At 40.4% G+C, this 17,123-nt stretch overlaps 1 protein-coding gene across 1 annotated transcript in view; it reads left to right on the plus strand.

Moving 5' to 3' along the window:
* Nucleotides 1-17,123, plus strand: part of KALRN (kalirin, RhoGEF kinase) — a 338,232-nt gene that overhangs the window by 136,011 nt on the left and 185,098 nt on the right. The window contains exon 10 of the mRNA XM_019470941.1: nt 5,160-5,351. Coding sequence (XP_019326486.1) covers nt 5,160-5,351 — 192 coding nt within the window. The remainder of the gene's footprint in view (nt 1-5,159; nt 5,352-17,123) is intronic.

Genomic DNA, 17,123 nt, shown 5'->3' on the forward strand with positions numbered 1-17,123 from the left:
GCTGAGGGGTGACCTCATTGCTCTCTACAGCCTCCTGAGGAGGGGATGTGGAGTGCTGAGCTCTTCTCCCTGGTATCCAGTGACAGGACTCATGGGAATGGTTCAGAGCTGCGCCAGGGGAGGTTTAGACTGGACATTAGGAAGCATTTCTTTACCGAGAGGGTGGTCAAACACTGGAACAGGCTTCCTAGAGAGGTCGTCGGTGCCCCAAGCCCGTCAGTGTTTAAGAAGCACATGGACAATGCCCTTAACAACATGCTTTAACTTTTGGTCAGCCCTGAAGTGGTCAGGCAGTTGGACTAGATGATCATTGTAGGTCCCTTCCAACTGAACTATTCTATTCCATTCCATTCTAATTTGTTTCTAAGTGACTAAGATATTAGACTACTTTAGCTTGCAATACATACCATAAATAAGAAAGGCAAAATATTTCTGTTCTGCTGCCTCTAACGTTATATTGGTCCAAGAATTAACTGACGCTTTATTCAGTATTTTTTCAGTATTTTTTCATTTAGTTATTTATTTTTAATTAGGAAAAAAAATGCCAAATACTTTCAAACCAGAATTGGGGCCCTTTGGTTGGTTTGTACTGAGCACTGCAATGCTATTTTCTGTGTAACAGATGAGGCTGAGCACAAACTGCATGCAGCCAGTGCTCTCTGATGTTGATAATCAGTGCAACGCTTACTCTGGGTTAAGAAGATTTGGAGAGAACAACTGATGAAACACTTCTCTGGCACAAAGATTATGGTCAAAGTACTGTTTGTTTCAACTTTAAGGAAATATCTTAGGCAATTTGCTGAAAGAGCTGTGTTTGGATAGTGCATTTCCAGTGCAGCGATGACTTCATATGCGTTAACCTGGAGACAGGGTGGCATCTCAGCCGAGATCTGCTACCTGGCTCAGAGGTAGAAATGGATCCTGACATTTTGGCGCTTGTTGGTCTGAAATGCAAAGGAAAGCGTGATAAATGTAAGAGGCAAATTTCACATCAGCTTTTTAATAAATAATTTTTTTCAACTTGCTACAGAATATCAACCTGTTAACAATTAATGAACCAAAGTTATGGGAATCCTGTTAGTAAATATTGCCATGGGATAAGACAACAATCACCTCCAATTCCAAATTGTGGTAGGGATTGTTGTATAGGTTTTGTTAGTCTATTTCTTTTCCATAATTGTGTTTCTTTTTTGTTATTTACAAGAAACAGAAGAGATATGAAAGCTGCCTGGTTCTGTCTAAAATGAATTCCAAAAGCATATATTACAGCCATTTCCATTCTAAAACCTGAAGGGTGCAGTTTCATTTTCTTGTGACTGCAGATTGCATGATTGAAATAGGTGATTATACAAAGATTAGTATAGAAAGATTATTAAGATATTTGAGGTGGAAGTTGGTTTTGTGCTTGAAACGGTGCAGAACTATGTAGTGCCAGTTAGTAGATCACTGAGAATTTCAAGGGTTTACACATGACAGTTCTCTCAGGGGTTAATGCAGTGTTAGGAAAAAATACCATACATCCCTAAAGTTTCAGAGAGCATATCATTTTATAACTCATAGATTATTTTTCTGTGGAACTTGTGCTATTATTGTTTGACAGGAACTAATTTCCACAGATGTAGAAGAGAGATTCTTCATGGGATCTTCCCTCTGGAGGGATTAGCCATTTTTGGTGTCACCTTCCTCAGGATGCCACAGAAAACCTTCCATGGGTCTGCAGTTTGCAGAAAAGGGGACAGCCATGATTGTCCTTCTAGTAGCAAAAATTTCCTTCTGTGGTTGCATTAGCTCTTACCTTCTTCCAAAGTTTTGAATCTTGGTGCCAGTTTGGAGATGTACCTAGATCCTATGCTCCTGGTAGACCCTTCCAGATCTCAGAAGGGCTGGGAATCTGAGGTCACCTCTTCTGGTTGGGGGTAGCAGGACAAGGAGGCATTATATGCTTTTCTTCATCATGAGACTTAATTCTGTCTTGGATTCCCACCCTGCCTGATTCAGGGTTATGTCACACCAAAAAAGTACAAAGTGCTTCAAACAAATGAAATAAGGGTCTGTACTCTGAAGAGCTTCTGAACAAGAGAGCGAGCTCAGGATGAAAATGTACAAAGCAGGCAAGCAGTGCAGCATTACAGTACTAACAAGGATGAAGCTCTCAGGTTCAACATAGGTTTAGTTCAGCACTTGTAGAGAAATAGATGTACGTGAAAATATTTGATATGCATAACAACTTCTGATAAGATTTATGTGCACTTGAAGCAAATAAACAGAACAAAAGTAGAGCAGGCCCTCACCAAATAAGTAACCTCTAGCTTATTTGGCCTGTGCTGTGTTTATATCTCATCTGACAGTGGATGACAATCCTTTCATGAATACGTCAAACTCTGAAGTTCAAGGCAAGTGTGGTTAACTCAGAAATGTGGTTGCTTATCTGAAATGTATCTAAACCTCTTAAATCTGCAACAGTGAGCTGGAAATCTCTCAGCACCAGGCCTTCCTTCTAGAATGACAGGGATAAAGTCATTAGTGTTTTTCCTATCATAAACTGCACCTGTTTTTAAAACCCAGACACTTAGCTGGGAACTCAGTGGACAAAGATAGAAAAAGAGGTGAACAAAAATTTCACCATACTTAAAATGTGCTGTGTTAAAGCTTCTTGTGTATGACACTCTTAAGCAAACGTGTCCAACATTAGCTATGAATGCTTCAGGGAAGCATCACTCTATGCTGACAGTGCCTGGCACAGCCCAGCCCAGCGCCCAGGGAGAGCGCTGCATGCGCCTCCTTCTACATCCAGCCAGCTTCCTTGCAGAAAATCCCCTTTGCCTTTGGAGAACCTTGTGCAATACAAAGGGACTGCTGCAGGACCGCTGCATCCTTTACTGTCTGTGCAGTGTGGCCAGAGCCTCTGTTGAGTCCAATCTGCACTCTTTTTTTTCCCCAGGGCTCAGCCTACACCCTTTTCACCATGCAGTGTATTTATATCTGATCATTATATTGGTGAACTCACATCACCTAGATGTAATTAGGTACATCACATGTTGGAGCCAGTAACCTTGTAATGGTTTTCAGCAGAGATGAACATAAGTGTGTTAGGGACAAATGTAGCAAAGCTGTATTCATACTGTATTTCAGCAAAGATGTTTGCGTCTCAAATCTGTGCCATAAACAGAGAGTGAACGCATTTAAAAGTATACTAAATATTATAAATAAAAGCAGGAGACAGCCTTCTCCCCAGGGAGCTGGACTGGTGTTTGAGCTGTTGTAGTGGTAATGTGTGAAAAACCCTAGAGTGGAGTAGACTTTGGCATTTGCTCCAAATATTATTGGAAGAGGATCATTCAGAAAGGATGCTGTTAAGCGAAACTGGACCCTAATTCAGATCGTATTAAATGGAACGTTTTTTACAAATTCTCAGCTAAAGAGGTTTCCAAAAAATGATTATTAAAACATAGCATTTTGCCACTGTTAACAACCTAACCATTATAGCAGTGGCCTGAAAGTGAGGGAATAAAAATTTACTATTGGTAACAAAACTGTCTAGAATACATTCTTCACAGTCCAAAAGAAGAAATGCAAATACTGTGTATTTATAGTCAGCCCTCAGAAACTGGGAAAATGAACAGTGAATGAGCTGTTTTCTTTCTGCTTTTTGTAACTGGAAATATTTTCCCCCATTAAACACTTGGAGGCCAGTGTTCCATCTTTGTATTGAATATTTTCTCCAGCAACAACTATTTACTGCAGCAGGATATTATCTAAGTAATAACAACATGACTTGATTTATGGCTTTTATGTTCGACAGTGTTCCTTCAATGCTCAGAAGCACATGTGTGTCCACAGTGTTCAAAGGTATTTTGTGTATATGTATAAAGTTAATGCATTTTTAAACGGAGGAGGATTCTCAGCAGAATTTTGAAAAGGGAAGTGCTACAATTCTGCCGCTATTGATGGGGAGGTTAAAATTCCCAGTGAAAGCAGTCTTAGGCCAACGCTGAGCATTTCTGAAGATCTCACCCAGTACTGGAAACACCCTTAAGCTGATATCTTTGTCTCTCCTTATTTTTGTTGTGTTAGATGCCACAGAGCTATTGGCCTCAACTTGAGTGAGGAAAGCTTTTCTATGACAACAAGGGCTGGCTATGTTTAGTTAGCTAAACATAGCTGACTAAACCATAGCTCTATGGCTATGGAGAAGATGACTGCACTCCCTTTCAATTTCTGCTGTTATTTATGAGACTCTCTGGTGTATTAATTCAGTGGTGTTTTCTAGAAACATGAAAGAGGGAGAGAAGGGATGGGCAGGTAGTTTGAAAGCTGAGATAAGTTTCATGGAATTCACCTCTGTTCCTCCACAGTCTGGCATGTCTTGGGTACATCGCTTAGCTTCTGCGTTCTTCAGTTCCCTCTCTGTAAAGTAGGGGTAATAAATCTCATATCGCAAAGGCTGTGGCTATGGAGTAAATCTATTCAGGATGGTGAAGTGTTCAAATTCTTATGTAATGGAGGGCACGTACATACCTCGGACAGACTGGAAATGATACCCCTCCAAAGCAATCTGAGCATTACATATTGGCAGCTGCAAGCTAATCAAATAGACTTACTCCATCTAGAAATATGATGCACAACAGTAGATGAGAGCAAAAAACGTAGAAGGAACTTGAAGACACGGTCTACTCAAGTTATCTCACAAAAGCCAGTGAAAGGCAAATGTTTCTTGAGGTTGAGACTAATGTGATTACATGCTGTAATGTGAAAGCCGTTGGGAGGCCTTTGCAACGAGCTTGTAGTTGAGTGTCACGTGAGGCACCGTAGGCTTCTGAGGTGGTTAGTCCCACTTGCTTCATTACATTATCTTTGAGAAATTCCAGGAGACTTGGAAATAAACAAGTGCACAGTCCTGTTGCTGTGCCTGGCAGGATTGGGCTGGGGTGGTGTGTTTCAAATAAGAAATTATTTCATGTGTGCTCAGGGGTCAGTCTGTGTGGCTTTATACAGTCTCCTTTCATAAATGGCAGTGCCAGTAGGAATTATTACTATTGTTTTAAAACTCTGGTAATCACTTGCTTTCATGCCTTTGAAAGTATAAACAGCCTGTTTCAGGGGTTTACTTGCCACAGTTGTATTACTCATACTCCGTTTCTTGCTTTGTTTGCTGGTAGAATACGTACACCAATGCAGACAAGCTTTTGGAGGCTGCAGAGCAGTTGGCTCAGACTGGGGAATGTGACCCTGAAGAGATCTATAAAGCAGCCCGGCATCTGGAAGTACGGATTCAGGACTTCGTCCGGAGGGTGGAACAGAGGAAACTTCTCTTGGACATGTCAGTCTCCTTCCATACCCACACCAAAGAGGTAAGATGTGCATGAGGGAATTTCTCTGTGTATTGCGGAGTGCTGCAAGAGGCTGACTCTGAAAACTCAGATGACACAGAAAAGGCATCTTCACCGCGCAGGGCTGATATCCAGTTCCTTTGATGCATATGACTAGCTGTTGTAAAGAGGAAACAAAATGTGAATGAAACATATGAATGATATAGTACACTAAAATATGGGGACAGCATATCTAACATATCAAGCGGTGCTTAATTCACAACTAGAATGTATTGTTATAAAGCAAGAATTCTCTTGTAAGAACATGAGTTGATGTTAACACATTAGGTATAAACATGCTAGCAGTATGATACGTATCCTCAGAGGGATTCCATTTGAATGTAATGTTAATTAACGTAGCCATTATTATTAAGTGTTACTGGGAATCTTACATTGTTTAATGAGGCAGACTTCACTTTTCAAAATTACAGTCACATACTGATACAGTGAATCAGTGAGGACCTGAATAAATGCTGTTTAGTGTAATTGAAAAATATCCAGAGATAAGGCTGTCTCGCCAGAGATACAGTGGATAGGACATCAAATGGGAGGCCACTGGGGATGTAATTAAAGCATACTTCACATTTTTCTGCAGACCAAAGGCCATTCAGTGATGAGTGACTTTTAAAGATAGGGTTTCTGCTGAGAGGGGTGGAATTAGTCAGAATGGTTGTTTTCATGCTCTGCAGCATCTGTTTGCAAAAGCACACTTGATCAGAAAGATGCTCTTAGAAGCTGAAAGCTTTGCCTGTGTTTGTTGATTTACACGTTACAAACAAGGTGTGTATAGCAGGCTTCAGCGTGTTGGGGAGCCTCCTTAAATAGAAGGTGTATGCATATGTTCATATATATATATATGGAAGATAGCTGGAGTTACAGTGTGTCCTTTATAGCTGTTGATACATGAAGGTTTTTCTCTTACATCCTGCTTCTGCAACATACTAAAATCTAGTTACTTTAAGCTTGTGAATAGTACTATTGTTTCCAGAGTAGCTCAAACGCTTGCAACTATGCTTGTTTGCCACAGGGGAAACTTAATTGGTTATTTCCTCTGTCAAAATTATTTCATAACAGTTTCCTACTGTGATTAACCTCGCTTCACCTATGCAGGTGGTGACTAGTAACACAAAGATAGGCATGACTCCAGGAAGTTATCAGTATAATATGTTTTCTATCATCTAAATTTCTTCTGATGATTACTGGTACTGTGTAGCCTAATTTGGGTTTGGGACCCGGAGCTTCCCTGTATGAAGGGTTTTGGATTGCAATGCACTATACTCACTTCTTCCCTTCTTCAACAAGAAGGGAATTTGCCTGCTCCACTCACCTGTTTTTAATGAGCCTTGTTTTGATGTATAGAAATGCAGATGTATAAAAATGCACATTTTTTTTAAACTATTAAAAAAACCCAGTCTTTTGTGACAGCATTGATGCTGTTTACTAGATATTGAGAGTAAACCCTAAACCTCTGCCTCATTGACATTTACCCATGGGACAGACTGGTGCTGTGATGCCTTTTTGGAAAGCTCAGTAAGCACTTGCTGTCAGTTTTAGGGAGATTCAGAGTGGACAGGCTCCGGGTGCCTCTCTCTCCCCAGAGGGACAGACGAGGGAGCTGTAGCATAAAACTGGGACATCAGCAAAGTCAGGGTGGACCCAGGAATCCATATTCATCAGAATGAATGACAGCCATTGGGTTGGGTGCAAAGAGGCTACTAAAGTTACTGCAGTCTCCAGCAGTGCCCCAATGTCGGAGGATGCACAGCAGCTCTGCAAGAGAAAGAAAGTTTTCACTTCCTTACCCCTGTGTTAATTCACTCCTGTGAGGGCCAAACACTCTGGTTTTCTGCAGGTTCACTGAATTTCATTGTGTGTCACTACCTGCCTCCTTCAGTGACATGTTTCTGCACTGGTGGGAGTCACACAGTCCAATACCTCATTTTTTTGCCAAAAATAATAAGTGAGGAAATCACTGCAGTTTTAGTATTCATCTGCCAGCTGTGGGGATCCTCACAGACACAGTGAAGTAACCAAAGACTGCCAGGGGGGACCTGGTGCAAAGGACAAAGCGTTACAACAAGAGAGCCTTAGCACGTTTGTAGTATTTGCCTTTTTATGCTATAAACGGATTGGCTCAAGTAGAAATGACTCATTGCTTGGCCCTTCATGTGTATTGTAAAATGGCAAGTTAACCAATGTAATTGTCATTCTTCAATCTGAATATAAAACAGTTAGCTAGATTCCTCAAAAGTGAAGAAATACAAATGTCCTTCCTTTGCCACCATGCCTATGATAGTATCATGTCCTTTCTCTGTTTCATACCAACTGATCTCACTTGGTTCCTCCCTGGGCTCTGACTGGGAAGTGTGCTCAGCCCCGGTGAGACCTCCCAGCCTACAGAGCTGCGCTGGACCAAATGCAGGTTCTTGTTCTAGCCACTTGCCCAGGTCAGATCTGCACCATCCATGCTCATTTTATGAAACTGCTTAAAAATAAGTTCACTGTATTTGCTGGGATTTCAGTCCCAAACAACAAAGATAACATTAGATTCTAATTTTAAAGTCAGGATTTATCAGGCAAAATTCCTTTTGAGTCAGTAGCAGTTTTAGTTGAGTTAAAGAGTTCGGAGTCAGATTTAAATTCTAGCAGATGTCAAGGCAAAAAATCCTTTTGCTGCAGCAGTAAAATACAGGGAGATCTGAGATTCATTGCTGCTGTTTTACCAGGAGGCATTCCAGTTACAGTGCTAACACATGCCTCCCCGATTTAACCTTGCCCCTCCTACCTGCCATGCTGTGCCTGATGCTGGACTGTACTATGCCCATCCAAACCCATCACCTGGGAGTGTCTTGGGGTGAGGAGAAAGTAGTTTGGCTGGCACGTTAACGTGTTTAACACCTGACATATTTTGCATTATTCTAGAAGGCATTATTAGTTAGTTGATAATAACCATCATTATTAATTTCACCCTTTGTAGTTCTTAAAACTACATTTCTTGAACTATTAACAACTGTTTCTCTTATGTCCTTGGAAATGAATAAACAGTTCCCTTCATGTTTTCTTGGCAATAATGCAGGAAGCTATGGCCTAGAGGTATTTTTCATCCAAGTTTCCCAAATTCTCATTATTTCTTGATATATTAATCTACTGAGACAGAACTGGTGAAAGGGAGAATTAAGTAGAAAGAATCGGTCTTACTGACATGGTTTTTATGGAAATATTCTAAATATCTTTCTGCAATGAACATGTCGCTTCTGACAGTCTTCCTAGCACAGATGAATTGCATTTCTGATGTGGTAATTCCCAGGCATGGATGAGCACATTGATTGTGAACTTCTCACTGCCTCTCCTGTACTCTGTCTGCCTTTTCATCTCCATGTGTGACTACTCAGATTCCCAGCACGAGAAACTTTTAACAGCTCCCATTTTTAAAAAGTGATCTTGTCAAAGAAATGTTTCCTTTTGTAATCTGCCTTGCTAGAATTTCTTCAGGGCAATATATAGTGTTGAATTAGGGAGTCATTTAAATCCAGATATCCCATGAGCAAAGTTAAGAGTGGCTTTTTATACTACAGTAGACTTGAATAGCTACTCATTTCATGTGAAAGCATTATAAGAGGATTCCTTCTGCTGAACACTGACTTATACAGTTGAAGGAATATGGAAAAGACTGTCAATTAAGCATAACAATAATGTTGATTTTCTTTTTTTTTAAGTGGCCTTACCAAAGAATACATGCAATAGGCTGAAATGATGACTTTCTAGTGCAGTAAAAACATTTTAGAGGCATAAATTTAGAGCAGTCCCCTAAGTGATTGTTAGTGTCATAACTCATGAGTAATGTAGTTGTCCTATTGCCATGCCTATAAAAGAGATGTGTGTCCCACTGTCCTACAGTATTCATTATGCTCTCTTGGTTTATAGTCAATATTTTCACACCATTTTAGGCCAAGGCATTCCTGACGGTGTGAGCAGAAACCTGGTACCTTGGGAATCAAATCCAATTATCTGTATGGCAGGGTAAAATTATAAATTATTATCAGTGGGATAAATGTGTTCAACAGACTTGTACCCAAATCATTTCTCTCATGATTAATTGTGATTGAATTCAGGCTCTTACTTCAGATCTGAATCAATTATTGGCAGGATTGTCAGATCTTGCAGTTTTATCACAAATCTCATGGTAGTCAATGTTTTTCTGTGAGCTCTCAGCTGGTAGGATTCTTGGCTGTCATTTCATTTTGTTTAAAAGAGAATAGTTTTTGAGCCTGCTGGAGAAGAGGTTGCAGATGTGATAAAAACACACCCTGAAGACTCAAAAACCTCAAGGCAAATAATAAAACCATCTTGTAATTAATTGTCTGAATCTTAATATTTTACACTGGTCTCACAGTTTTATACTTATGGTTCTGAAGTGTACTTTACAATTCCAAGGATAAACATGTAGACACAAAAGAGCACTGTCACCATTTCCGTATCATTAAAACTTTTTAAACCCTCTTGCATAATTAAATGATGACTTAGCATCTTGTAAATGTCTTTACTTTCCATAAAGATTTTCTTCTTTGTTTAGCAATCAGTTTTGTTTTGTCTGGCTTAAAGTGGCAGGAAATACTGCTACCAGCATTTTCTGATACAGCTTCAGTGCTGGGGGTTTAAACAACAGTATAGAAAGGCCTGGGAATTACTTTTGTCAAGTAAGTGTTGAGATGAGGCTACACATAGGTAGCTACATGTGATATCTACATGCAAATAAATTCTAGGCTTCATCGGCAGGATTTTAAGCTTTTAGGATTAATGTAGGTGTTTAAGAGCAAGTATATGTACCTCAGTGTATTCTCTATATAACTGAAGTAAAGGTTTTTTGTGTTACTTGTTGTATTGGCTGATAATGAAGTTGCTAATTTAAGAACAAGAAGGAACTTCACTGAATTTAGATCCATTTACAGAATATGGGTCTTACCTGAACTACAAAGCAGGTCTGCAATTGCTTCATAGCTCTTTGGGGCATAAAAACCACCTCAATGGGTTTCAGATTACCACCTTTGTGTTGCCTGAGTCCTGCAAGACAGCAGCAAAAAGCAGGACAGGCAGTAGTGTGGTTTCAGGCCTTGTGCCCTGTGCTTTGTTGGCCCTTGGAAGGTCAGAAGAGCAATAGGACGAGGTGCTCAGTGCTTGCAGTTCCACGTGGACCCTGCCAGGTCTACCTGGCCCACAGAATGGGGGGATGAGTACGCTCAGGAAATACCTAATGTTGAGAAAAATGAATTGCCAAACTCTTAACAGGTTCTTACTGAACGTATGCAAACTGGAACTTGGCAGAGGTCTTCTGAATGACCAAATTTGGGCAAATTTTCACAGGGATGACATAATGTATATTCTTGACATCAAGGCTAAACCCTGCAAAATTTCAAACCCTTGCTTAAAAGCGTGGAGGGTCTGGAGCATCTCATGTGAGCAGAAATAAGACTCCTTTTCTAACACAGGCAAAGTAAGTCCTTTTCCCCCTTCCTCTCATTCTGGACCTTTTACCTCAAAATTCATCAAGTTCAGCCTTAGGCAGATACTTGCTATGGAAAGTTTCACTCTGAACAGCTTGTCTGATAAGGCCATGAGAAACTGAAAGCAAAGTCCTGGACCATTAAGTGTCAGGCAGCTTCCTATGTAGACCTAAATTATTTGCGTTCAGCAGGTCACCTTGGTCATCCCATAGATATCAGTGGGGTTACTCGAGTGAGTAATGGGAGTGGGTTTACCCTGTCAGTTGGGAACAATAACAGTGTTTTATTGCAGGCACTGCTAACTTAATTTTACTTGATAACCAAGGCCTGTGAAATTAAATTCTCTCTGCTTCGGTTGAATATCATGATTAGGAGATTATTTCAGTGTAGGTCACTAATTTTGACAGGGCTTGGCCCTCACGTTGTGGCAGAGTTGCTGGGAAGCAGGGAGCAGAAAGCTCATGGGGCTAAGGTCTGCTGCGGTTGACTCTCGTCAGAAGAGTTGACAGAATGAATCAAAGTTAAACATGGAGCAAACATGACAGTGGTTCTGGGATATATTGTGTAATCCTGTCGTTCGTTGTTAATTGACCCAGGATTTAAAGTTAATGTTACTGAACTTAATAATTTGTTGTTTGACTTTAACTGTTAATATTGACATTTCAGAGCAATTGCCCATTAGATAGTGGAGACTTGTGATGAAGGGGATAATCAGTTTAGCAATTCCACTTGCTGGCAACTTCTAGAAGTCCAGAAAAGGTCTTGGGCTCTGAAGATGTCTACCACAAAGTATTTGTCTTACACACTTGGACACTACTCCTGTCCTGGACAGTGCTTTTGTTCCTTTTCTCATATTATGGCCAGATTTAAAAAAACAATGAAAGCATAAAACACTAAAATGACCCAAACTGGCTCTCTGCACATAAAATATTCACTGACTGGCCATTTCACATCCCAGCACTTTTCAGGGTTAGAATGAAGCACCACGTGCCTTGTTCAAAAGCTAGAAATTTTGTTCCTTCAATGGGATAAAATGTACAGCTGAAATACATACAAAGCAGCATACAAAACTAGACTTTGAAAATATCTGCCCCTCCTCTCACTGCAGGGCTGTGAAACATCAAACCTTAAATTTATGCCTCTTACAAGTATAACTGGTTTTTGCTGGGGGCTGAATCAGTGTAGTTTGATGGAGGGAGTATTATAAGCAGAGAAATCACAAGACAAGGGGATGAAAAAAGCAAATGCTTTTATAAGGGATTAAGTAAATGCTGATTTTTTTTTTTTTTTAAATGTGTTCAGTTCGTAAACATTCTGATATTCCCATCAGAGGTGGATTTACAGGCAGAGCAAAGAAAGCAGAGGACGTGGGAGAAGTGAACTGCCAGAGCTGTACGTACAGGTAACGTGTGTGCAGTCCTTTGCCTGGATGGCAGATTCCTTGGAGAAGACAGATATGTTGCCAGCTTACTGTTATCATTCTGATAATTGGGGCTGTAAAGAGGGCTCTGCTGTTTTGTTTTTATGTGTTCAGTTCGTAAACATTCTGATATTCCCATCAGAGGTGGATTTACAGGCAGAGCAAAGAAAGCAGAGGACGTGGGAGAAGTGAACTGCCAGAGCTGTACGTACAGGTAACGTGTGTGCAGTCCTTTGCCTGGATGGCAGATTCCTTGGAGAAGACAGATATGTTGCCAGCTTACTGTTATCATTCTGATAATTGGGGCTGTAAAGAGGGCTCTGCTGGTCAAACAAGCGTTATTTTTGTGTGAGCTATGTAAAAGTCCACTCTGGGTTATCAGCAATCAGTTACCATGAAGCAGCAAAATAAGAGCAAATCCCTCTCCAACTCCAGAGCATAGACGGTGGCTTTGACCAAAATGCAAACATTCACCAGTCATTCACGTTGGTGGTTTCTTTGCAGAGTTAAATCTTGTCTGTAAAGCTACCAAAGATCTGGGACTGAGGAACCAGGACAGCTGGGGTGGTGCAGGGTGCCCCTCTTTCCTGTCCATTTGTTTTCTAGAAGCAAGGTTTTTTCATGAAGGATTAAGAAGCTGGGAATGGAGAGAGCTGTGGTATCCTGGAAGCACATCCTGCTCTTGAGCAGGGGAGTTTGAAGCACGGCCAGACTGCTAGTGAATAAAATTCTGCCATCTGTGATGGCAAAAAATTGTGAGACAGAATCAAGGTAATAAGAATTAAATGTTTGTAAATGCAGCCATATAGACCAAATCTCAGGAAGTTGAACCGGCTGCAGAGCAAGGGCAGGTGCATGGAAGAGAAGTACTTTCCATTATTTTGCCATGTGCTAGCCAAAGGATTCCTATAGACTGCATTTAAGTTCACGCTTTGCTATCCACATTTTTCAGGCCATTCACCAGCATTTTGGCTGACGGCTTGGCTTCACTCAAATGTCGTCGTTGGCTTTTGAGGGCTCTTGCATGTGTTTTGTATGTTATGGAGACAGGTCTCCAGCCTGTATGCCTTGCACTCCAGATAACAGTTGTTCATGCTACAGCTAGAAGTATGTTTTATGAGTACCTTTAAATAGGATGTGCCAACTCTCATAAAGTACCCTTTTATTAGTCATATTACAGCCCATTTTCCTGATTTCCTGAAGCTAAGGAAGATGAGCTTCTCCCAGTTCCAGTGTGTGGGCTTGCAGCTTTTATTGCTGTGTACAAAGGCAACAGAGTGGGCAACTAGTGTCTGTGATAATTTGTGTACTGAGTAAATCTTCATCAAAGCCATACAGGGACACTCCTGTAATTCACTCATCACTCAAAAGACACGTTCTGTTGTGCCTTAAGTACATGTATGCAACGGAGTCTACACAACTAGTTTAAAATGGTTAGTATCAGTGTAGTGGTTCAAGTTGATGGATCCAATAAGACTGTTTGGTTAGAGAAAGGTCCCACAGTTTGTTTAATCCTTAGCAGGTTTCAAAATGGTTCAGAATTGTCACAAGTGATTTATTTCTGAGATTCCTAGGGCGTAGTGCACAAAGTTGCACAAAAGGCTCAAAGCAGCGGATCAGGGTAAGACTGCAAGTGGTATGGCCAGTCATTGGAAAAAGCACAGAGGGAAGAGGTAGTGCAACTCCCATTTCAGAAGTAATGAAACGTTTATAACCAGTGAACAATTTAGAGGAAAATGTAATGGTACCTGCATTTATTTAAGTAAATGGACAAATTTGTAGTGTATATTTTACAGCTATGGGAAACTCCTCCCGCACCAAATTGTACTGTATTACACTGGTGTAAATCAGAGTAAATCTTTTGATGTAAGAAGAACTTCTCCAAGCCTATTCTCAGTATGATCGAGTGCAGAATTTGATTTGGTTAGTACAATTACTGCAGTTAATTACATCCAGATTCATAATTACAAAAAACTTATATTAAAATTATACTAGAAGAGGAACATGTTTTTGCAATTCATGATGGTAGCAGAAGCAGCACAGAACATGTACATCTGATTCTTCAGTTATAAGCCAACTTTCTCTCCTAGAGCGAATAGTCCCTGAATTACATTTACATGACCTTGGGCTGGGGATCTACACACTCCCTGATGTAAGCGTAGCTACCCAAATCACGTTTCCCTTGAGAGGAGATTATTTTGTGCTATATCAATCTAGTCCATGCAGGACTTAGAAAAAGCATCAGATGTTTAGGCATTGCAAATCCTTTTGCCATAGGCAAGGTTACTAATTAAAAAGTGTCAGCGTACAGAAGCACCAGATGCAGCCCAACCAAGGATGAATGTCAAGAAATTGGCGAGGAAAAGGGAAAAAGCAAGAAAGAGGTTAGGAAGAGATCAGATGGTTTTTTTCACAGAATGTTCCCTTTCTTTCCACTCATCGTTTCTTCCCAACCAGTTTGCTGGTATCTGACAACATTACTCCTTGCAGCAGGGTGTCTCATCAGCTGTATCTTACCATGGAAGTCGCATATTGTGGCATTTCAAATGTAGTGTCTGGTCAATATCTATCTTGTCAAATTTTATTAGGTATGCTGTCATTGTGTGACACTTCGCTGGTAGCATGTGGTCACATTACAGCTCATCATTACATACATAGTTTTCTATGTTTCTGTTGACATTTCTATGAGACCTTGAATGTGACTTTGGAAAATGTTGTTGAAATATGCTTCCAATTTATAACCATCAGTTCTTTCAACTGAAACGGCACTGGATGCATTCTAAGTGTGAATAAACATCAGCTGATGAAGGTTAATTGTGCTGAAAAGTTTTATTATCTCCACCATGTTGGTGTGGGGAAATCAAGGTAGAAAAGGCAACTTCCTAAAGGCTGCGCAGTGAAGCCAGATTCATAACAGCACTTGAACAGGTGCTTAAACATAAGCACAGGCTGAAGTCCTGCCATAAATTAACCTGAACTTGGGGGTCTATGTGACTTCCTAATGCATATTAGGAAAGAGCTAGGTGTTACTGCTCAGAATAGGTTTATATAAGCCTGGCATAGTAGCAGAGGAAAATAGGGTTGATGGACAACTCTCCTGGAGCAATTCTCTTTCTGTTTGTTTTTTTTCCTCAACCTGCCCTTGGTTCTCTGCACACTTATGTTACAACTCATGGAGTGGAAGCAGTGCAAATCAGGTGGGAGAAGAGGGTCCCCATATTTCACTGAATTCCTCTGCATTCTACTCTAGCCTTCATTGTTGTGATGGATGTTCACTTTACTGAGTTGGCATGAGCATCCTTTTGGGGCCTGCTCTGCAACACATGACACTTCTCCGACGTAGTAAAGGGGTAGAACATATACGCTGGAAAGTTGCTTTTTTCCATTAACATCCTTGTTTTGAACAACTAGCAAAAATGTTATACAATGGTAATTCTCATGGATTGAACTGACTGCTTCTTTGCTTTTCACTGGTCTCATTGCTCAGTGTTTTTAAACTGGTTTTGAGGGGATTAAAACTCATCTCTGGCATTTGCAAATAGCAGCATATAAACACTGGGTGTTTAATAGTTATTCCAAACACGCAGGCAAGATTTTCTTAGCAATCTCTTTAGGTTTTAGATTTTGTTTAAAGTGGTCCCTTGCTCTAAGTCAGAAGCATTAATTTCTAGGTAACGGGCACAGATGTCCTTCAAACCTCCAGTAAGTGGTCTCATTAAGTACTTGAGTAAAATGAAGAGTATTGCATCAGATGAAATAGCTGGGAATAAAGAGCTGTATTGTCTCTTGGATGGAGGGAAACTGCCTGTGTTTTATATCCAAGAAAGACGCAGAAGCGGTTACAATGCATGAGAGGTGCCAGATGCTCCCCCAAAAGAAGGAGGGGGTCGGGCCATTCTTCTTTTCCACTGGTCTAGTGATCAGAAGAGAATTGTTTTTCTTGTTTAAAGCCATGGTTACCTTGACAAACAAAGCCTCAATTCTCGAGCCCCTGTGGACCTTCAGCATGGATGTTTTAGGGCTAGGTATTTGCCTTAGACTTCTGTGTAGCTGACAACTATAACATTTTTAGACGTAGTTTGCATGAGTCAGATTTGTGGCTGGATCTCTCTGATGGACTTAATTTAGGTTTTACCACTAATGCATTAGTATTTCCATATCCAATTAATCATACCACAGCGTAGATCAATTTGAAGGAAGCACAAACATTATTTTTGTGTTATTTCTTCATTGTTTTCCAGGATTCTCTATCTTTGGTTTAGTATGTGTTAAGTAACACAGTGCAGAGATTATCTCCTTTTCTGGACACGTACATCAGTGGCAAGCTTAGTAAAAGTCACCACAACTGGATGTGGAAATATTGTGTTAGTATTTGAAATGTCTGCATGCATCTGCATACACCCCCCGCACAGGATCAAGTGATAACATTAGCAGTAGTTTGGAGTATGTATATGAATGGGATGGGTGCTCACAAATTTTGCCCGTGCTAAGAAAAAAAAGAAGAAAGTCAGTTTCTGCAAATATGAGGTAAAAGTTGTCCTGTGTAATATGTCAAATTTCAATGAAAAATTGAAACAGTTCACTCAGTCTAAGCTAGCTAGCTGTTTAGAGTAGGTCACAGCATGAGTTAGGAAATGCACAAGGTGTCTGGTGATTTGGGGTTTTAATAGTCAGGATTTTTTAAAATCAGTTGAATAGTTGCATTGGAATTAAACATCAAGCCCTAACAGGGACTGATTTTCCTGAGCTGTGACAAACAGGATGTGATTTCTATTTTATGATTAACAACTCTTCTGACTCTGGTGTTGCAGTGACATGGAGTTCATCTTTTCA

Source organism: Aptenodytes forsteri, unplaced genomic scaffold, assembly GCF_000699145.1.
Source record: "Aptenodytes forsteri isolate BGI_AS27 unplaced genomic scaffold, ASM69914v1 Scaffold255, whole genome shotgun sequence".
Lineage (NCBI taxonomy): Eukaryota > Metazoa > Chordata > Aves > Sphenisciformes > Spheniscidae > Aptenodytes > Aptenodytes forsteri.